The sequence below is a fragment of the Lytechinus variegatus genome, chromosome 4, assembly GCF_018143015.1.
Source record: "Lytechinus variegatus isolate NC3 chromosome 4, Lvar_3.0, whole genome shotgun sequence".
In the NCBI taxonomy this organism is placed as follows: Eukaryota; Metazoa; Echinodermata; class Echinoidea; order Temnopleuroida; family Toxopneustidae; genus Lytechinus; species Lytechinus variegatus.
This window is the reverse complement of record NC_054743.1, coordinates 43,520,985-43,545,476: the sequence shown is the minus strand read 5'-3', so window position 1 is coordinate 43,545,476 and position 24,492 is coordinate 43,520,985. Positions and strand designations below refer to the sequence as shown.

General features: G+C 35.1%; 1 protein-coding gene across 2 annotated transcripts; it reads right to left on the bottom strand.

Annotated features, from left to right (window-relative positions):
- Positions 1–2,434: 2,434 nt before the first annotated feature.
- Positions 2,435–23,084, bottom strand: LOC121414124 (NADP-dependent malic enzyme-like). 2 transcript variants are annotated; one of them, XM_041607189.1, is made up of 12 exons: positions 22,762–23,084; positions 13,306–13,461; positions 12,434–12,634; positions 10,292–10,453; positions 9,572–9,675; positions 9,122–9,231; positions 7,875–7,972; positions 6,688–6,801; positions 5,669–5,780; positions 5,047–5,189; positions 3,697–3,870; positions 2,435–3,156 (listed from the first exon to the last, which is right to left on the bottom strand). In XM_041607189.1, the coding sequence occupies exons 1-12, from the start codon at positions 22,912–22,914 to the stop codon at positions 2,905–2,907; spliced, it is 1,779 nt and encodes a 592-aa protein (XP_041463123.1). In that variant the 5' UTR covers positions 22,915–23,084; the 3' UTR covers positions 2,435–2,904. The 2 variants fall into 2 exon arrangements, with proteins under 2 accessions (XP_041463123.1, XP_041463124.1); XM_041607190.1 differs by lacking the exon at positions 22,762–23,084 and adding an exon at positions 17,601–17,781.
- Between the last annotated feature and the right edge of the window lie 1,408 nt (positions 23,085–24,492).

The window sequence follows — 24,492 nt, the reverse complement described above, 5'->3', positions numbered from 1 at the left end:
TAATAGGATGTTCAGAATGGCCAAGTTTCATGAACTAGGTCCATATACTTTCTAAGTTATGATGTCATTTAAAAAACTTAACCTCAGGTTAAGATTCGATGTTGACGCCGCCGTCGGAAAAGTGGCGCCTATAGTCTCACTCTGCTATGCAGGTGAGACAAAAATGACTTCAGTCACAATTACATAGTTACCCACAGAACATGTTCATTCCAGCCACAGTTGTTTATTCAGTACACTATATCAGAATTATTTCTTACAAACCACATTATGGACCAACATACCCCCACAAATTAAATTACATAAAGAATGCAAGATCATTACTTCATTTTCAATGTCATATTATTTTTCTTGGCCTTGGTGGATGATTGCTTTCACAGATAAATTCTAAAATGTCACTGGCAAGTTCAACTTCATTTTTTTTTAGATTCACGAATAAATAATATCTTGCTTTTACTTCACAAATATTTTATCTGCAAAATAAAGATTAATGCTATTAAAAGTTTCTCTTTTCATATAATTTCTTTATCAATACATTTTGTTTGATATTACATAATTACTTTTCACAACTACACTATTTCATTATCCTGTAATCCTAACCTATTATCCAACAACTGATTTGGTTGCAATAGGTTTTCACATACATAATACAAGAATATGAATACTCACAACAAATAACACACAAAACTGGTCACATTTAATGTGTACATGTAGTTTACACAATTGAGGTAACAGATATACATCTATATTTCTAGAATTTTACAATCACTTTTTCAGAGTACTTGGTAATGTCAAAATATATATTTATATATTTCTCTACTCTGCATCATGGAATAAAAAATGACTGAAGATAGGAACTTGCTCCCCCCTTCACCACTTTTAATCACATCCAAGAAAAATGAATTTACAAAGGACAAATTTATACCAGGGTTTCTCCAAGTACATGTATGCAACTTTTTTTAATAGTGCAGGTGGAACAATATCACAATCGAAACATACTGCAATTTATCATAAATATTTCAATGGTAGCAAGATAGCTGGCAGTAAACTATTCAAGTCTAATTTGCTTCATTTCAGTTCTACTGACACTGTTTTCCTTCACACTGTACATATTGTATTGTCTACAAAGATGCGATTTCAACTGTAGCGGATGAATCAAAATTGAGAATCTGACTTTGTGTCAGACAACAGACACTAGCTGTTTGTAAAGTCGCGCATAACTAAAATCTTTACGAAACACCAACCCATTTCTCAACCCCATTACTGGAGGACTATCTGTCTAGGCCCAGGGGTGCACACTTTTCACTCGCTTACCCACTTCAATAAATACCTTGATAACGCTTTCACCTGCAATATTTTGGGTTATATGACATTTGCTCTGGCGACAATTGCTCCGCTCTAAATTCCAAACACTAATCGAATGACCAACTTTAACCCTGGGTATAGCACTATACCCTATCCCTAACCTTACATTAAATCTAACATATAACCCTATTGCAACCCTAACCCTACATCTACATGACGATACTAAGCCCGGAGCAATTGCCGCAGGTGCAAATGTTGCCTCAACCATATTTAGAGACAATTCTGCTTTCAATACTATTTCCGTGTTGAAAACTGAACTTGGTACCTTCAATCCAGTGAACTACATGTACCAGCCTATATTATGATGATATAAGTACTGTACTTCACAAACCCAATAGCCACAAAACCACAAGAGGCTGAGAAATTTAAATTAGGAGAGGGTTTTTAAAATCTATGGACATTGCAAATTTGTTTTGTACAATCTTGATTCATTCAGGCACGCATAAAGTGCCCTTTGCCAGAACCATGCATTTATTATGGGATCTTTCCTTGATGCACACTATAAAATATGCATAGTCCGTGGTTTTGTATCCCCTTCGAGTTTAGACCTCTTTTGTTGATTTGGGACAATGAAACTTGAAAGTGATTCATCATCTAAAAAGGTGGCAAAGTTTAGAGGGAAAGTACCAAGACCGTGAACCAAAAGGTCAGAGGTTCAAATTCCATCACAACACTCATTTTCTTTGTCAAGACAGGGATCTACATCCCAGGTAAGGTACATGTACATGTATGTACCTACTTCATGTACCTAGTGAATAAGTTCCTTATGATACGACTAGTGTACTGAATCAATATCCACATCAATCTAGGGTGATGGTTCTGCAACTTGAGACATGTAGTGATGCAATCTGTAAGAGTCCACTTTTCTTATTGCAAAAACGAAATATCTATGAATATTTCCTCGACAAAGGTAGCACATGTCAATCTGAAAGACTGACTAATGGTGCCAAATATATCAACACGATATGGATTGAATTCCAAGAATTCTAAATTCATTTATACTAGGCTCTTAGAAAATATATTATTCCACAAGTGTCTTGTTCCCAGGGTTCCTGGAAAAGAAACATCCCCACATTTGAATACCTTGGTAAATAGTCTTCTAACGACAAAGGGGGTCTCCGCAAAATAGAATATACACATCAGGGAACAAAGAAGTGCACAAGGATAAAAAAAATCCACAAACCGTTCCCATGATCACCGCACTCTTCTCAGTTTTGTGCACGAACTTTCAAAAGAATAAAAAAAAATATAACATTTACATAATATCAATAAACACTACTAGTAATTTTCATTCACCACCATTCTACATACACCACACGTACGTAAGCACTTTGAAAATTAAAAAAATGTAAGAATAAGCCAACTCAATGAGAGGTGGGATATATCTGCATAATCTTTAAATAACCAGCAAATGTCAAGTTGCAAAATAGATTGTCTATGGCATAAATGGCATAAAAATTTGTTTTAAATCTATAGATATGTGTCTTTGTATTTCCTTCAAATTATTTTTAGTTCTTATCACAGAGGTTAAGATTATAACACCTAGTACTTGGACTCGGTGTTGGGCCAGTCGTAGTAATCAGGCGTGAACGACTCGTACTCGTAGTCATAGATGCATTTCCTTACGTACGCCTCCATGTCGTCTGGCCGGGGGTACTTGGACGCCATACTGGTCCCATAAGCATACTCACCGACACGGACTGCGATTTGGACGGATACTTCTCTCACGTCTTCAAGAGGGGGGTAGACACGTCCCTCGCCGAGGTGAGCTTCGGTCACTAAATTGGCAATGCACTAGATTGAAAGTGTTGGATAGAACAGATAGGATTATGGGTTGTTCTACAATCAGGTTATACCAAGCTATCTCATTTGACTAATTAATACGTTGTTTTGTTTTTCCTCAAATTTTATGTGTGCGTTGTAAACAAAACACTATTTCTTTTAAATTTTGACGCACCCCCTAATGGAGTTCAATCGTTTAACTGCATGTGCTGTCAATTCCTTAATTTTGCTGAAAGGACCCTTTCTAAAAGAAATGGTTGGCAACATTGGAAATTAACTGTCTGAAAAAATGTATGTGGGTCAATGTTTGAGGTATACACTGTATATACAAGAAGTCTTACAGACAAAAAACATTATTAATCAAGCAGTTTCTAACTATCCATAAAAATCAGAGTTTACAAAGGACATTTTTGGACAGAATTAGCACCCCTATTGGTCAACAGTCACAAAAACCTTGAATGAAGTGATTTCTAAGATATTTTTTCAACATCAACTGTAGATATAATGACAAAGACGTGGGAACAGCGGAAAAAAGACAGTTTGAATTCCTACCTTTGCTGCCTCAAGGAAGATTGAATCACTGACATGCCGGATCCCAAAGGCAATGATACCAAGAGCTACACCGGGAAAGACGTAAGCATTGTTGCCTTGTCCTGGTACCAGTGTCTTCCCGTTGGGTAATGTGAACGGATCAAAGGGGCTTCCACTGGCAAACACACATTGACCCTATATGAGGAAAGATAGGAGTATTATAATGCAAACATATGTGAGTTGGTCAAGACAATGTCAATTGTCAGACTTGTTGAATAAAAAATGCAAAATTTCTAGAACAAGTTCAGCCAATTAAAGTTGAATGATCTTAGTAGCTTCAAATCATAAAACGTTTTTTAATGAAACAATTCCATGGTATAGAAATTTTTATGGAATTGCCGAAAAAGACTTCTGAAAATGGCAAATGCATAATACCTTCTCAGACAAAGAGTCATATACATGTCCCAGACTCAGCCCATAGCAAAATGTGCCAACCCATGGCACACCGAAGAAGTACTGGAACAAAACTGGGACATTTTCAGAATGAGAGCTCACAGAAGGATAGTGGCCCTAATGGCCACATTTTGTCCTGCATCGCCCCATTTTAATGACAGGCTAAACAAGGGACCTCAATGGTCAGATGGCCGTTTTATAATACTTTTCTTACATTAGAACAACTTTACGAATAACTGGTGGTCCTTTCTTAAGAGCTAGGTCAATCATTTACCACGAGAATGGATCATTGGTTGATCGTAAAGTCAAGTGTAACTTACAAACAGCTTTGTGAAACAGTCCCTAGGTGGCCTTTCTAAGGAGGTGATCATCAAGCCCTGGTAGGTGTTTCATAAAGCTGTAAGTAAGTTAAGAGCGACTTTACGAATGACTGGTGATCCTTTCTTAGGAGCTAAAACAACACCAATGTAAATTTGTTGTATATGATTTACCATGAGAAAGGATCACCAATTGTTTGTAATGTCGCTCGTAACTTAAGAACAGCTCTATGAAACACCTCCCAGGGTGGTGTTTCAAAAAGCTGTTCGTAGAGTTACGCACAACTTTATGCACGACTGAAACCTGTACTTAGGCGCTACATCAGTTACATAGGGATATCACATAGCACAAGAAAGGATCACCAGTCGTGCGTAAAGTCATCTGTATCTTACGAACAGCTTTATGATACGGGGCCCTCGTTGATGTTTCATAAAGCTGTTCATAAGTTAAGAGCAACTTTAAGAACTTGTGGTAAATGGTCTATACCAAAATTTTCATTGGCAATGGTTTAGCGCAAAAGGATCACCAGTCGTTCTTTAAGTTGCTCTTAACTTCTTAACATCTTTTTGAAACACCCACCAGTATTGAATGTGTACTTACATTGGTGTGTGTATAGGCTTGTTCTGCAGTGCACTCAGCCTTGCTTGTGGGGTTGCTCAGAGCAAAGATAACGGGGCGCTTGTTGAAGGATGCCATAGCCTTGAGGATATCAGGTGTGAAGACGCCGCTGATCGCAGCAGCACCTAGAATGACACGGTAACAAGTAAAAAATCCAAACTTATCAGAAGGTAATCACAATGATCAAATAATAATAGGGATAATTAGTGTAAATAGCTTGAAAGTTTAATGAGTGATATTTTTTTCATGTAAAACTTGCATCAGCCAAAAGACTCCTCATTAGCAAGCTGGTTTTACCCCCCCCAAAAAAAAATGTTGAAAAGAACATGACCCATCATTAAGGTGCTAATCACTGAAGATATTTTTGGGAATTTGAATGGCTGTATTAATAATTACTCAATGATAGAGTTTCTTTCTTGCATGCTTTTAGCACCTTGGGGCAGCTGACCTTATTACAGATGAATTTTCAGGAAGATACTGTAATCCTTTATAAAACAACACCAAAAATTGTTTAAAAATAATCAATTTTCTATGACTTAAGGACCCCTGTAAAAAGCACATCTGGACGGTCATGGAGGAGAGGCTTAACACTTTCTTAACTTACCAATAAGTACAGTTGGTTTGACTGCGTTGACTATTTCAGGTAGATCTGTCATGTGTTTGTGTTCATGGGCGTAGCGAGCTTTGTGGTCCGAGATACCGCCAGAAGGCCTACCCTGTACAAGCAATCATTAAAAAAAGTTAGTTTGTCTCAATGGATATTTTACACAGACGTCACACACTGTGCAAGCTGTTATTTTTGTGATCGCAAAGTCAACAACTCACAAAAATGTTGGGATCGAAGCCATTCCCGAAAATATCTGTAGGCCTACACAAAAATTAGCAATACAGCAGTTCAAAGAATAATGTTACATTATATCAAAATTTAGACAGCAAAATCTAGATGCAGTGGATTAGAAAGAATGGGTATAGCCTAAATGGAAAATAGACCAAAATATGGTCTAAATGGCAATGTATATAGATCAAAATATGGTTAGTAGAGAAACTAGTATAATGCAATATATAGGAGATAAGACCATATAGAAAGTAGACAAAGTGGGTGAGGACCAAGTGGCTATTTACCAAACACATACTATTAGTATATTCATTGGGGCTCATATTATCAAGAGGTTTCAATTGTACCATGGTACAAAACCATGAACTACACAGACTTCTCTTATTATCACTCATGACTCAAGCACCCTTTGCCAAAAGCGTGCATTTATAATTGGACTTTTCTCAGTGTACACAACGGAATAAAAGTTAATTTGTTTAACAAATTTTCGGCATTACTCCTATTTGTTTAAGATCAGTATGCTCGATCTGTAATGAAAATCATAAGATCAGTATGCTCGATCTGTATGAAATTCATAAATCATAAGTCAGAAAAAATTGAAACCAGTGGGATTCGAACCTGCCATCTACTGTTTTATGGCAGCGACTCAATAAAAGTTATTACATACACAGAATCTGTATAATCCATGGTTTCGTACCAAGTTACAATTGAAACCTCTTTTGAGAATAAGGGCCTATGGGTGTATTTACAGGAGCAAACTCTAAATAACATGTTAAGTAACTGGTTACCTTGACAATCAGACCTCTAGAATCCACAAGCCAGATCCTCTGTCTAGCATTCTCTACACTGAGCCCTTCTTCCTGCATGGCGTTGACTATAAGATCAGCTATACCTAATGAGGCCTATAGGGATAAAAAAATATCATTAACTCTGTATTTTAATAAGCAAAATCACAATTCACAGAACAACAGTCTTCAAGCTCTTAATAACTGTTACGCTGAACCAGTTCAGTTCAAGTGTTTGTATCGCTCATGTGTCAAGAAGTTAAAAGTTTAAACAGCATAACAATATCACAAAAATGGTACACGAGGATTGAGGAAAATTGACAAATATCTTAGATAATAAAAAAAAATCTTTAACTAGATTACACATGATATAGAAAACATGAGAAATATGGCACTAAAAGTAGAAGCAGAGCTTGTAGACTCTGCATAGGTCAATCTCCATAAAAAATACTTGTTTAATTTGAACATTATTTCAGACCAGGGGCCTGATTCATGAAGAGTTACAACTGTTGTAACTTTGCCATTAAGGTAACTACCATGGCTACCTTAATTTTGATTGGCTGCTGAGCCCTGTTGCCATGGTAGTTACCATATTGGCAAAGTTACTACAGTCGTAACTTTTTATGAAATGGGCCCCAGAATATGCAAAATGTGTGTTAATGATATCTTCTAAGTCAAATTTTGCCTAAGTACAACAGATTTCTCTGATCAAAGAGATTCAACATAAGCAGAGTCAGACATACATTCTGAAGATAAAGTTGAACTTTTACTTCATTATTCTTAACATGGCAATAAAACACAGGGCTTTGACCATACAATTCTGACTTACATACCTTTTTTATAGTTTGATTTTATGCATTTATATCAAATTACAAATAACTTTTTAATAACACACGTGAAGCTCTAGTAGAAGGGAACTCAGGCCAAGTGAAGTCCACCAAAAATTCACAAACAATTCTCATTGATTTTCAGATTAATCTTTCATAAAAAAATTTCAATTATTTGTTTTCATTATTTAAGATATAGTAGTAGAAAATAAAATATGTTGTTACCACCGTGAGGATCATATCAATTTACACCTTTAGAACACATTAAATTTCCAAGGTTTGAATATTTGAATACCAGAGTAACATGATATATACATGATCAAACTATTTCTAAACAAGATTTTACAATCTAAGAATTCTTACCTCACCGGCACCCTGGAAAAGGAATTTATTCTCACTAAGCTTTGTCTTGGTGATCCTCAAGCTAGCAAGTAACCCTGCCACAGCCACTGATGCTGTACCTGTAGAGATCCATATAACAAAACACATCAAGAGTGATTAGCTTGAGACCATCTCACAAACCAGGTGGGCATTAGCTGTTCATAAAGTTATAATAATAATACTAAATGTAATTTGTAATGCGCCAAATCCACTCTGCAGAGTGCTCAAGGCGCAGTAAAAGAAAGATAGAGAATAGTACAAATACAGAGATAAATCATGGAATTAAGAATAGGAAGCATTGAACAGACGCGTCTTAAGGTAGCATTTAAATATGTCAATGGAAGTGCAGTCACGGATAACCAGGGGAAGGTCATTCCACTGAACAGGGACAGCATGAGTAAAAGCCCGTGCCCCCCCATGTCTTAGCAGATTTGGGAACAACTAAGAAACCAGAGTTGGATGAACCAAGGGACCTGACAGGAGTGTATTTGTTAATTAAATTAGAATGACTTTACCAACGATTGGAACATGTTCTTTCATAAGTGCTTAATAAGCTACCCTTATCTGCTGGCGTATTAAAAAGGATCACCAGTCGTGCATCAAGTCATTTGTAACTTTTGAACAGCTTATGAAACACCCACCTGAATCCAGAATGCATGAGACTGCCATTGTGTTCAATGAATAATACATATTGTTGATATTTATTTTCATTGCTAATATAATCACTATTGTATTACTGATTTGTGACACATTTGAATATGTTACCTTGTATAATTATCTCTGGTGTGAATGCATAAATAAAAACAATCCACCAATTGGTTCAGTCTGATTTGCATCATGCAATGCAAAACAATAAAATCACTGTCGCAAATAAATCTACCTGATTCAGCTTATCAACAATAATATGGATACACTGGATATGAATTCCGCAATAGTTGCACCAGATACAGGGATAGAAAAATACAACAAAAAACAACCAGGGCAAGTGCATAATCTTGAACTTTTTAAGCTCTTGCAGCAACTAGGTGACTCTTTAATTTATAGGAGACATCTCTGGAACTAAACAACTAATTGTAGCAAAATTTAGAGTTGCAAACTTGTTACAAATCCAGTGAGATATCCGCTTTAATGACTCTTCTTCACCTGCCATAAATGGAATGTATGTGTGTTATGTGGTGCACATTGGTGACTTTATAATGTTAAGAGGTAAGTGTTGGATCAAAGCTTACCCTGTATATCATCATTGAAAACAGTGTACTTGTTGCGGTATTTCTCAAGAAGCCTGAACGCATTGTTGTTGGCAAAGTCTTCAAACTGGATCAAGCAATTCTGTCCATACCTAAAAACAAGAAGTAAAACCCATGTATCATTGAGTATTATAATAACAAGGACATGATTCAGTTAAGATTTTCAAATGCTTAGAGACGTTATTCATAATGTGTTATGCGCAATACAAGAACTGACTATTATTATTATTAATTACAGAAAACAATTCTGATTAGTTCCTAGTCAGCCTACTGAGCAAAATGCGCATGCAATGATGAACTTGATAGGCCATCTGCATCTTGGGCACCCTGCACAGAGGATTTGGTGCATTAAAAATCCTATCAGTTATCATTATTCAATAAGCGATAAGGAGCTTAACTTTGTGTTACAGGGGCGAAGATCTTGACAATTACCTTTCAACCACTGCCTCCATGAATTCATCAATAAGTTGGTCATAGTTTTCAGATCGATCCCGCTTGTCCTTCAAACCAATGTAGAGTGGATCGTCAAGTAGTGACTGGAGTAATGTACCAGAAAGAGATTAATTTAATAAAGTGAAAAATGTAATGAATAAAATTACATTTACATGATGTAATACATTATGTGTAATGTGCTTTACAATAATTCATCAAATATGTTCCATACAAATCTTTCATTATGATAAATAAAAATACATGTAGCTGCTGACATTATAAATTAGAAAATAGCTAGGATTTCTATCACTTGTGAGTACCCCCAGATCCTTCTAACTCTCTCATTTCAACATAATCTACAAAATCATAAATATGTAGGCCTACCGTAATTGGGATAATTGATGTGATATCTTGAAGGTGAAGCTGACCAAAAAAAAAACAGTGGGCATGGCTGTCTTAACTTTTATCATTAATCAGTTTTTCCAGAAAATTATTTTTTTTCTTCCCCTGTAACTGCTGGCCCTGTACTTGCGTATCCTGTCTTTTTTTTTACCTGGGGGACATGAGCAGTGACTGAAAAAATAAGAAGAAAATACATGTAACAAAACAAAAACTTCACAGAGTACACCTATGATGTATGACTCTGTGGCAGAAAATGTTTTTTTAATTTCATCATAAAAGTATTTTCATCACTTTGAGTAAGGCGAAATCATGCAATACCTGGCGGTCTGTTCCGACATCGATCATGACAGGTAGACACTGTGAAGGATGTACACCAGCAATGGCTGTATACAGAGCTAGTTTACCCACAGGAATACCCATACCATAACAGCCTAGATCACCCAGGCCTAGGATTCTCTCTCCATCAGTAACGACAATAGCCTGGAATAGAATAAAGACAAAGCAAAACTTATTAATAAGATCAGAAAGTACACAGTATCAGCTCAGAGCCAGTAGAAATTAAATAAAGCGCAGATGAACGAGTTGAAGGTGATGAATGTTAAGCAATATTTAAAGATATTTGTATCATCAGTTTAATCAATATTGATCGATAATTTTTAAAACAAACTTTGCTCATCTTTTTTTTTTGAAGGATCCCATAAAACTGGGCAAGAATTTAGATTACAACTTGCAAACTACATTGTACATTATTCATTGAGGAGCATATAGGCCTATTTATGTGCATGATAAATATAATGGCCGATATAAATACAGAATTCTTAGTCTAAGGTGTATATCAACACAGGTATCCACATGTACACGTGCTCAGGATATACAAAATATATTATGAACAAAAGTGATCTTAGAGAAAATAGATAAAAGAATTGCTCAGAATGGAGGGAGTCGTGTATATTTGTTGGAAGAACCAGGGGAAGGACAACGAGCATCCTGTTTTTGCCTCTCTGTTTCCAATTCATTTGATACAATACATACATGTATATCCTGTCATTGTTCTATTTTTGATTAATGATCACTGTTTTTGAGAAAAGGCTGCCTGATGTGGGCGGTAGAAGAGGATGCACGAGGTCAAACAGGTGATTATGGATAGGAATTTAGGAAACAGGAGGAAAAATGAAAAATAATGAAAACTGGTGAAACTGGATATTACAAACCATTCAACCTTTTCTTTCAAACAGTACCTATTACATAGTACACCTTTTGCCACAAATATCTAGATACAAAACTTCAATTAGATCAATCATGAATTTTCTATATGTGACAATTCATCAGAATCCAGAGAGAGAAACATTCCACAGAATAATTTTGTAAATAGGCCTACCTAGAGCTTTAACAAAAAAACTGCTTAAAAGAAATTATAGGAAATACGTTTAACATTTTAAATTTCACCATAGATACAGAACTAGTACATGTAGTTGTAGATTATATTTACATGTAGTGGCTACTGTACATAACAATCATTACCACATACCCGGTAGTCATACAATAGTATGGACTGACAACACAAAAGGTAAACACCTTTATATATGTAAGGTATATATGTATGTAATCGCTTATCAACGCAAGTATTCTCACAGCTGGATGACAAACTCATTAATAATCACGTTATCATTAAAACAATGGTTAATTACTAAAGCTGTCTTATCTGCTAACTGCTCAAATGTCAACAAGGTGCCTTGATGTCCTTAATAAATTTGATTTTATGTCCTTATTTCGAACTTTGATTCCTAGCAAAATAATGCAGCAATCCCTCTGCAGAGTCCAAGGGTCAATTTTTTTTCCAAACTGTCAAATTTTCACGGACAATAGAAATGCGTGTCAGTTTTATGAAAGCACCCACATTTCATTGGGTACCTAGAGCTGAGCTTGTGACAGTTCCGCGAAGCAGGATTGAGGGAACAGTTTCATGAAGTAGTAATAGGTCTTTGTCCACTCTGCAGACATCCCATACAAACGTGTATTGATATCATAACACTTGTTTCTAAGAGTAATCTGAGCTATAAAGACTTCCCATATCTGCACTTTAGTAGGCAACAGCTTAAATGGTTATACAGTAAATGTACACATATACATGCTTGAGTGTGTTCTAAATGAGTACCCAAAGGTTTCATATTCACACCAGATAGCATCAACTGATTTTTAACATTTGTACATTAACCTACATGTAAGTGGGTACTTAAAATAGATGATGGAGACACATGCAGCGCCATCAGAGAAATGATATCCAAAGACCTTTCAAAGTTGTTCATATTCTATCATGCATTATGAAATACAAATAAATAACATTTTTCTTTATCTTGATTACCGGTACACTCGTGTACCTCTTTTGCTCTTAAGTTCCATTTCAACTATATTTGAAGGTTTTGAATACTTTTTTTGTAATTTTCTTAAAAGAGTGTTTACCTTCACGTTTTGCTCTGGCCAGGATGCGATGATGTCCCGGACATGTCCCTTATCGTACTTGGTAATGAAGAGCCCCCTCGGTCGGCGGAAGATGTAGCCATACCGTTGGCATGCCAACCCAACAGTGGGCGTATACACGATGGGCATCATATCTGTGATGTGATTACACAAGACCCTGTAGAAAAGCTTCTCATTACGATCCTACGGACAAAAAAAATATACAAAAATTTGTAGTTTCAAGTCCTTTGTAACAAATTATGCATTGAAAATGAAAATACTTGTAAAAATGAATCAGTAGGCTTTAATATGTAGTACAAAAAACAACAACACTCTATTTACAGGGAGAGCTGAAGGAATGATTTACCCATTTTAAACCTTACTGGATCTGTGGGGGGGGGTCACTATTCAAAGAGGAAATAAAAAGTGTATACATGTACCAGTACTAGTGTTCAAGATAAAAGAGAGGAGTACTAGTATATATCTTACACATGACACACTAAATACTAGTATTACAAATTTTATTAAATATTGCGTGGAGCGTTGTGGCCCAGTGGATTAGTCTGCGGACTTAGAAACATAGGGTCAGGGGTTCAAATCCCAGCCATGGCATAAATTCCTTCGCCAAGAAATTTATCCACATTGTGCTGCACTCGACCCTGGTGAGGTGAATGGGTACCCCGCAGTATTTATTCCTTGAACGCTTTAGCGCCTATTGATATGGCAGCTCGCCCACAGCCGGGGTAATATGATACCAACTATCAAAGCTCAGTTGAGTATAAGCACATAGTAACTGCGCTATATAAATGGACATATTATTATTATACATATCACAAAGACAAACATCACAGCTTCATGTATACTTATGTACATACCTGTAAATCCATAAGCTGTACATATTTATCAAGAGGACTGTGATCTTTGAGGTTGTGTAGGATCCTTTCTTCCTGTAGCTCCATAGAGCTGATGACAGGTGGTAGCAAGCCATGGATACCCAATGCCTGGCGCTCCCTCAAGGTGAATGCTGTACCCTGTATTATTCAATTAAGAGAGTTTAAGGAGTTAACATGGTCCCTGGAAGCAATGGTGCTGAAGCACCCCCAAAGATTTTGTTTCGAGGTGGCCGGTACGTACATGCAGATATGCACAATAGGCAGTACCCCTGGAAATCAGGTTGGTATGATGAAATGTTACTTCATTTTGAAGAGAATACCCTTTATTTTTGCTTGTAATTTTTTTACTACAATCATCATTTTGCAGTGAAAAACTGTGTATTTTGCTTTCCAATATTTGTTTTCCAAACTAGCACCCGCCCTTTAAAAATTGTTCCCAGAGACCCAGACCCCTGGGAGTGAAGTCTGAATTGCTTTTCAGGGTTTGTACATGGAAGAGAAAGGGAGATAACTCATATCTACACCATGTGTGCGTGTACACAAATAGTGTGGATTTGGGGCATCCGTGACCTACATTATATGTAACTTGTATTGCGGTTTCTGCCCTTACAGTAGAGGCATTCATTGATTTTTCATAAAGAAAATAAAGTTAATAATCAATGTGCTGATCTGTGCTCAGCTCCCAACATCAAGTATACCAATGCAGACTATGTTAACTAAGGTTGTTTTCTGGAGTTCCTAAACCTTAAAAAAAAAAATCTTATACTATAGGATTTGCTTCAACAAATTGTGCAAAATCACAGATAGTCTATTTATTTCAGAAGATTAAAAACAGCACTACATGTATACACATCGTACTGTATACTGTGAGCTTATCTGGAGCAGATATTACAAATGACTTTGATTTCTAAAATATACATGTACAATACAGGTTTGCAAACATTCTAAAAAGAAAATGGCAAACAACCAAACAGGGTTTGACTAAGGATCAAAATGTGACCACGGTGTCATCTGGGGCCTGTTTCATAAAACTTGTTATTTGCAAACAGTTTAAAGCTACTGAAATCATTATTTGATTGGCTAATAATAAAGTTGTCATACAAACTGTATTACAGTATGTCTATATGAAACAGTCCACTGATAATGCTGATCATAACTTATACAAGTACATGTATTTTGCACTATAAACAAATCAGCTCAATGACTTGGCAGTTTTATTGCATCTTTGATATGATATGTCAATACCGGTATACATGTATGTAGGGGTATTTACAGTATTTGGGGAACTCTGCTTTGGTACTGCTATTACAGCACAAGTACAAAGTGTTGATTGAAAGTTGTAAAAATATTTAACAACTTTTAATCAACACTAACTACATTGTAATTGTGCTATAATAGCACCAGTTATATCATAATATAATAAAAAGTGATCCATAATAACCAAATTATAAACCATATCTTTTTCTTCTTCTTTAAAGATCCTGTGCCCATTTTGTTTTGCTCCGTTTATACATTTCATGAATAACTTTGACACTTTTCAAATTATGTGCAGAATAATACAATATGATAAAAGATTCAAGTAATGTTATTATCAGTGAGGAGGGAAAATAAAAATTTGTTTTTAATGGCAATTTGCAAAGCCTGTACATGTACATGTATTAGGCAACAAACTTTCACGTCTCTTTTTCTTCTGTCATATCATGAAAATATAAGTTTTTAGTAGTTACACCCTGACACTATTAAATTCAATAATGTACAGTCAGCAAAATGAACAATAAAGAAACCATTGTAAATTGATATTCAGTAACTTGTTCTGTCTTGATAAAGTCAGTGCATGTTCAAAGTAAGCTGGACTTTGGAATGGTCCGGCCATTCTCTCCGAGTCCAAAATATCCTCCCCCCCTCCCATCCATTTTTCAAATATACTGTACCTCTGTTTGTCTCTGTAGCTATATTTTACTGTGTGTGTGTTAATGTGTCAATATTTGCTCACATCCACTCCACAATCAAGATACAATATTCAGTTCTTACCAAGTGAGAACAAATTGTTCACAAATCTATATATTTTTTTTATCTACATGTACATCTACTAGGCCTGGCATTTACACAAGTATATTTATTTTGAGCCATCTTTAACAAAATCTTCATGAAGTTATGAAATTTCATCGTTCAAAAATCATATCAATTGTCGAAGGCCAAAATGCACTATGTTTCTTAGATTAATGTATTATTCACCTGGTTTCACCATTTTACATTTTCTAATTCATTAGACATGTACTTTTGATTCATTTAACATGCATCAAATTTTGCAGAACCTCGACTGGGTTTGTAATCAAGCTACAATGTTGAAACAGTATAATCTAAAAAAATTCAGACCTGAATAAAAGAATAGAATTTGTTGTTCTTTTTTTAATAAAGAGTACATATTTCCAGAGACACAAATTGCAATATCGTGGAGAATCAAAGTATATGTACTGTATGCTGTATACCAGACTACCAGCACAATCCATTCAATACCTTCCTTTGTGCTTTAATTACTTCCTGGCACCAGAAGCAATAAACCAATCATCTGTTCATTGGCATGTTTATTTCTAGCAAGGAATATGAATTATGGTGCAAAAAAATAAATAATAAAAATGCCACTTTTTACACCAAGGACTACTTTACTTACGAAAGATTTGACATACTACATGCAAGTACATGTAGGTAGGCCAATTGTTTCGTGTAGTTTCTTCAATTTTTATACAAACAGGGGGGGGGGGGGGGGCGCACGTTTCCAGTTTCACACTCTTCAAACATACATGCATGTAATTATGATAAAATAATTGATATATTTGACCCCCCTTCCCCCCATTAACTTGGTTCACAGACTTGAATTCATGGGATGCAATGCATCACAAAGTGGTGGATCCAGGATTTTGAAATAGAGATTATAAAATAGAGGGGTTGCAATTTTGGTAGGATTCAGCTACATTATTGATACTTTTACTTCCATGGGTCATTCAAAAAAAAAAGAGGGGTTGCATACCTTGCGGCCACCTTAATCTGATACTCTCAGTCTGGCCTACATGTATATTGTAATGTAAGCACGCCTGCTTGCCAAACCATGCACATTAGATTGCATTTTAAATTTTATGCATTTTTTTTTCAATGAAAGCACTACCAACTTATGAGATTGAATACATGTAAATCTAGGCGTACTGTTGACATTGGATATCCAGTTTTTCCTCATATTACATTTACATGTAGATCTAGACCAAAAACTTTGGTCTCTGTTTATGTTGGTTGCTCCGCTGAACTCTGTTGGCTTCACTCGCCAAATATAGTGACCAAAGTTCTAGCTCGATCTGTACAGATCTGTACAGGGGACTCAGTGGCCATAGTATGTTCATGTATTAAATAAAAACAGGGAAGTGAAGTTGCACGACAGCCGAAGTCACAGTTTTTTCCCCTTTAAGTTTATTTTTCCCCGTTTTAGTGCATTTCAGGCCAAAATGGAATAATCATTTTTTTGGACAAGTTCTTTTTATAAATTTTTAAGAAATAAAGACAAAAGTCGATGAGCCCCGACGGGGCCGGGATTTTGCATTGTAAACCCCCTAATGGTGGCTGTAAGATATATGGCAAGCCATCTGTGTACGAGGCTGGAGAAATAAAAAAATAATGTGAAAAAACCTCAAAACAGATGGCTTCCAGCTGTCTAATGTAGATGTGAATTGAAGTTGAAGTTCAGAGTAAAGTCTTAAGAGGAACAGATCTAGACTCTACATGTATCTCAATTACTTTTATTTTATATTTTTGAGGTAAATTATGTCTAAACAACTGAAGAGACTCACAAATAAAGAAATAATATGTAGATCTAGATAAATCATCTACAAATACAATCACATGATGATGATCTACATGATCTAATGATAATCTAAGTTAGATGTCGACTGACATACGTTTTTATAGAAAGTTGGTAGGCCTACTGATTATCAAACCACCATTGAAAGTTGGACTCAGATGCGCTGGCATCAATTATGTACGAGGTCGAACCGTTCGAACGCCTCATTTGAAAACATTGGTCATCGTAATGTCGTCCGTGTCAAAGCTGAGCTGTGCCGTGTCACTCCAGTGTAGCTCACCCGTCCGGCAGTCCCAATCACCCACCCAGCCAGACCTCTGGCGAAGGCAGTGTAGAAAATGTCGTTGGCTCACTAAACGCAGCAGCGAATGCGAAAACGAAATGAAATAAATATACGACTATATTAGCAATAGTATGTACGTGAATCTACCTTATTCAGCTTGGTATCCCGTAAAATATCTGGTCCATAATGTCTGGAATGTTGGAGGTGGTCCCTTTGGAAATGTTTTGGTGCCGAAGACATTGTTAGAATAATTACTTTCTTGAGTCAGTAAAACCCACGCACAGCTCAGTCAGTGGTCCTCGATTCAATCCATACAACTAGTTCGAATGTAATTTGTAAACAAGAAGTGCGCACACCACAAGCACAGCTGATCGATCGCGCCATGCCGCGTGAACACGCCCCTGGGACGCGACGCGACGTAGTCTATAAAATCAGACTTTAAATTAGTATTCAACGAAAGGCAATTCAAATCACTAAAAACATAAATATGTAACGGCAGAATAAAAATACATGTTGGAAAGTAAAACAGTGACTACATTTTAAGTTCCTTGAATAATGATTTGCCATCTATTCCCACTTTACCAGAAATTGTGTTTTGGATCCAGTTGATTTTTTAAAAATAGGTCTAAAAAATTTAAATTTCATTGTTTTTAATGGGGTCAAATTTATTTGATACTGTAATTGATATTCACATATTTCTACTTGCTCTTTTTATACATTTTACCAAATAAACAAGTCTATAACCTACAGAACATGCACCTAATCAAGAAGATAGCTGAAAAGGTCTGTTAGGCTGAGTTTTTTTTTTTTACTTTTTAAAATTTCTCCTCCTGAGTGGAGCCAACAGATTTAGCAGAACAACCAATCTACAGAGACCAAGTACTAGTACTAATCAATTAAATGCACATGTAATTCACAATGAATTCAGACCATACCTGCTGCATGAAAGTTTAATCATAGTAACTTTACCCTCATATGGTAACTACATGTACCACACACTCTCAACAGCCTATCAAAATGAATTCCAAGGTAGTTCAAATTTGATTCAAAAGTTACCACAATAAATCTCTCTGCAATGAACTTAAATGATTTAAAGTTAACATTTGTTCCTTCTCTTTTTTCTTTCCTGTATATATACACATATATGAATAAGTCAACAATATTTCTTTCCTTTCCAAGGGGGATCAACACTTTACAAGCTTTGCTTTTAGCGAACCCCCTCAATTTCATACTGGTTTTTTTTACGAAGTAAGAATGTTCATCTGTAAAATTGTCTCTGATTAAATTACTTTGTATTATGTTTTGAATGATAATAGAATAAAGAATTGAATTGATGAAAAAGTAACCACAATAACAACCTCTCTGCAACAAGTCTCTGAATGGCAAAAACGTAACTTTGCTATTATTGTATTTTAGTTATAATACACTTTATAAATTCTTTGCTTGTTTGTGTTTGGCCTTTTTTGGGGGGGGGAGCCTTAGCATATCTTTCCAGCTTCATGTATCATTTCTCCTTCTATTATTTTTCCTTGTGGAAAAAAGGGGAAAAGTACCAATGATGAAAATGTAGGTTTTTATTATAGCTTTTTACAGTATGACATTTACTTTACTTTTAAACAAGTGTATTGCTTTTTTAAGCACATTTTTCAGTCAAAAAAAAATTTATTACTATTTTTAGAGAGAGTAATTCCTTCCCTGTATGGCCTTGAAAATATGAATATACTGTACAGTAGTGCAGTCCTCATTGTGCACACTTCACACCTATCGAGAACTACCAATTAAAAGAGCTGCCAACTTTAATTACGAGTTGTGAAAAAAAACAGAATTTCTTCTTATCCTATTTTCAAGCCTAAACTCCTATTATTCTTAAGAATTTTGAGGAAAGAAACAACAAAAAACATCATTCAACAAGTTTCATAATAATTTCCAGGGGAAAAATCATATTAAGTGTCCCTTTCCCCTTAACAAGTGGAATGCCTCTGGCCGTCTCACCTGCATCATGCGATTCAACATAGCAGCAGTGCTGACTTTGAAAACTACTATAACTCGCACAAGATGTTCAGTGATACTTGGTTACTCTTTCACGTTTTATGAATTAGACCAATACACTTACAGAGATAGGATGGTAATTCAACAAATACCCCCAATGCAGCCAAAGTTCATTGATCTCACATGACCTTTGACCTTGATCATGTGACCTGAAACTTGCACAAGATATTCAGTGATACTTGATTACTCTTGCATGGGTCCAAGTTTCAAAAGTCAGATCAATAAACTTGCAAAGTTATGATAGTAATTCAACAGATACCCCAATTATGGCCAAAGTTCATTGACCTTTGACCCTGGTCATGTGACCTAAAATGCGCACAGGATGTTCAGTGATACTTGATTACTCTTATGTCCAAGTTCCATGAATCAGATCCAAAAACTTTAAAGTTTTTATTGTAATTCAACAGATACCCCCAAATCAGCCAAAGTTCATTGACCCAAAATGACCTTTGACCTTGGTCATGTGACGTGAAACTCATGCAGGATGTTTGGTGATACTTGATTAACCTTATGTCCAAGTTTAATGAACTAGGTCCATATATTTTCTAAGTTATGATGACATTTCAAAAACTTAACCTCAGGTTAAGATTTTGATATTGATTCCCCCAACATGGCCTAAGTTCATTGACCCTAAATGACCTTTTACCTTGGTCATGTGACATGAAACTCTAATAGGATGTTCAGTAATACTTGATTAACCTTATGGCCAAGTTTCATGAACTAGGTCTATATACTTTCAAAGTTATGATGTCATTTCAAAAACTTAACCTCAGGTTAAGATTTGATGTTGACGCCGCCTCCGCCGTCGGAAAAGCGGCGCCTATAGTCTCACTCTGCTATGCAGGTGAGACAAAAACCTTAAATCCATATCTTATTAAAATATAAAGGTTAACTCAAAGACTAATTTCTTGAAATGAACACTTACATATTTAAACATGTTGTTTGTTTGGACAAAGATAGTTTGATGGTAAAGTGAAACAATGTCACAACAAATAGTTTCACATTCATTCCTAAATGATGCATGTATGTTGAGAAAATGCAGATCAAAATAAAATGTTTATTTATTATTATTGTTACATTTATTCCAATACTGTATGTTTAACCAGGGTAGCCCATTGGGCAATAAAATGGTCTCCAGTGGGGCCCTGGAATAGTATATAATAAAAACAAGTTTAAAAACATGAAAATATTTCATGAGCTTAAAGAACAAGTCCCCACAACAAAAACTTGATTTGAATAAAAAGATAAAAATTTAACAAGCATAACACTGAAAAATTCATCAAAATCGGATGTAAAATAAGAAAGTTATGACATTTTAAAGTTTCGCTTCATTTAACAAAACAGTTATAGGCGCATCAGTCAGTATTAAATGAGGGAACTGATGACATCACTCACTCACTATTTCTTTTGTATCTTATCATAAATAATATTTTAATTTTCTTGTCATTGTCATGTGAAATGAAGTTTCATTCCTCCCTGAACACGTGGAATTCCATTATTTTAACATTTTGTGGTTCAGACAAGGAGGTCCTAATTGTCAAATTCGTAAAAATTGAAATGTTGTATAATTCAAACAATGTAAAACAAAAGAAATAGTGAGTGAGTGACATCACAGACTCTCTCATTTGGATGTAACTGGCTCGTTCACATAACTATTTTGTTAAAAATAAGCAAAACTTTGAAATGGCATAACTTTCTTATTTTACATCCGATTTTGATGAAATTTTCAGCATTGTGCTAGTTTGATTTTTCTCTATTGATTCAAATCAACATTTTTCTGAGGTGGACTTGACCTTTAAATGTTCTGACATGCACCCCCTCCGCCCATCCTACAAGGTAAATATTTACCGGTATATCAAATCTGTGGGAAAATCTTTTACATTATAATAAACTTCCTATGTTGCAATAAACTTCAGCAAGAGCTCTTACTTTTATGTGAATTAGGTACCCGTATGCATAGTTTTTCAAAACAATATTTAGCAAACCTGGTAGAGACTATTGAATATCAGATGCTCTCCTCATTATTGGAAAAAAAAAAATCAGGCCTAAAGGACCTATTTTACTGTCATGGTTAATAAGGGGTCTTGAGTTGAAACTACATGAATTGTGACCCGGGATGGTCAACCTGCTTCACAATAGAATGAGATTTCAACTCTTTTTACAGACAATAGACCAAGACAAGAAAATCAATAAAGATAAACAAATAAAGTCATCATCACATAAAGATCATTCTTGATGCACAAGCCATATACTACATGAATTGTAAGGGTCTATGGAGGGTACAATGAATTCATTCTTGAAACAGTGCATCCTCAAAAAGGTTCCTAAAGATTTTTCATAGGAAATAAAAGACACCGAGACTGAGTCACACAGCCAGGATTATGTGAAAGGTTACAACGACCTTACAGCAAGCTAACAATGAGTATGACTCATGTTTATATAGAGTTTACAAGTAGATCTTAATATAGTAAATTGAATATTGAGGGGCATAGGCAATTAAAGAAAGTGCATATCTTCAAATTAGAAAAAAGTCCTAAAAAGGTTAAACAAGTTGATAAAAATAGGGGCAAACATACACTCTAAAAAATGAAGTGCTAATTTAGGTCATAAAAAGCGTGTATAGTGACTGCACTTCGGAGTGCTGATTTTTCTCGTTCAAATTTGAACTAGACAAATCAGCACTCCGAAGTGCAGTCACTATACACGCTCTTTAAGAGCTGAATTAGCACTTCATTTCTTAGAGTGTAATAAACACTAAAAATTAAATCAAAATTGGATATCCTAGCTATAATTTAAACTTTTGCTTAATCATGTTATTTTTCACAAATCATTTACATCCTGATCATAATATTTAAAGTCCCCATTTTTCCTCATCTTTATGAAAAAATACTTGATTTTATCCCTAATTATAAAGTATTAAAACGTAGGTTACTCTGTTCTCTTATCAATATTTCTCTTTGTTTTCAGTTTTTTACAAAAGTGATCTTGGTCGTTTGGCTGGGCTTTACTCTTGACTTACTTACTTAGGGGTTTATTAGTTTCAATTCAAAATCAAATCAAGAACAAGACTAAAAAGTTCTCTAAATTTTCTTCCAATCATTTGAATTCTGTTGGCTTCTCGCTTTTTTCATCTCCCAATTTACTGTCTATATATGTAGGCCTATTCCTTATTCTTATTCAAAGTATTTGCCTGCCTGGCTGGCTGTGGCTGCCATCAATGAATACGTTAGATATTCTTCTCCACTCGTCTCCGGACTACCTTATTCATCTGCGGAAGCCGGAGAGCTTTCAGCCCCTGAAGTCTGGCCTGGTCACCTCCAGAGGTAGAGGCAGCATAGCGGCGGCAACAGCCTACGAGAACTCGACTCGATTTAAACATTGTTCTAACACTCGCCATAATTTCCATCCTCATGAAAGATATTCAGAAAGTAGAATTCTAATGGCTAGAAGTGATAAATCCAAGGATTTATGAAGAGCCTTTCTCCTGAATACCAAATTAATCAAACCTCAAATTCAGTCCTAAATTCAGATGAAAACGAAATAGACTGCAGAAGTTTTGGAGGAATGAGACGGCCATTTCAAGAGCCTTATATACCGCGTAGTCTCGACACACCGGTCCCGATTAGAGAGAAAGTGTTTAAGCTAAACATTTCAAACTCATTATTTAGAATATTACCAAATTTTAGGTATAAATGTTGAAGAAAAAGCATTTTAGAAAGAAAACTGATATTTCAATAAGGTTTTGAGATTGCTACGCTGAAATAAGAAATGTTTGACCTGTTTTATATTACTTAAACTTGCGGAAAAAAGACTAACTATATCAATAAATCCTTGTCAATCATCAATGGTTCATCCTAAAATCACTCACTCACACACAACACGGTGATAAATTACCTTATGAACTTGCATATATGTGAACTGAATGTACAAAGTCTCTGCTTGTTTATGATTTTCCATCATAATTTGATCTGAATACAATATGAAATCTAATTTCACAGGGTATAATGTTCTTACACTAATGGATTTTTTGTTGCGTGTTTCAAGAGGTAATTGCAACACACCCCCTTTATTTAGCTCAAATAGAATAACCTTAATAATCCTTTATCTTCTAATCTGCTTGTGATTGGTCAATTTTCGATAAAAGTAAAGTATTAACAACCAAAAGTATTGGCCCGAGTTTTGGACAGTTTAGTGCCGTGTGTTTTGAATAGGGAGAAAATCGCTCTGCAGCGCAAAAAAGCTTACTGTAAAAGAAACAGAAAATAATAATAGAAAAATGTTGGCGAAGGTTTGAGGAAAATATATCAAAGACTAATTTATTCATTTTTTAACAAATTTGATTAATTTATTTGTGAGGTCATAATGCGAGCAGCTTTCCTACTATATATTATATAGTAATAAATAAATAACTAAATAAATAAATAAATAAATAAATGAATAAATAGATAAATAAATAAATAAATAAATAAATAAATAAATAAATAAATGAATGAATGAATAAATGAATAAATGAATGAATAAATAAATGAAATGTCATTTTCACAGAAAATTAAAAATGCATTTTAGTGTACTTCCAGTATAAATACACAAATGATTTCGCAACCGCTCCTATAAGAAGAAAATAAAGTCATCACAAACCATTAAAAAATAAAATAAATGCATTTTATTTTAAATAACCGTAAAAAAATGAAATTCTCCTAACTCTCTTTACTTTATTTTTGTTATTTTTCCGGCTATTTTTAAAACAAAGCTTTCGTCAAGGTGAACTTCCCCCTTTAAGGAGTCAATTTCCCGGGTCAAGTTAATGTCGACTTCCCTAAAGTTTTTTTTTTTCTTTCATTATCATTATTTTTGTCTTTTTAGTTCCTTTCTTCCTTCCTTCCTTCCTTTCTTTCTTTCTTTCGTTCTTTCTTTCTTTTTTCTTCCTTCTTTATTCCTCTATTTCTTTCTTCTTTCTTTCATTCTTTTTGTTTCTGTCTCTCTCCATGTG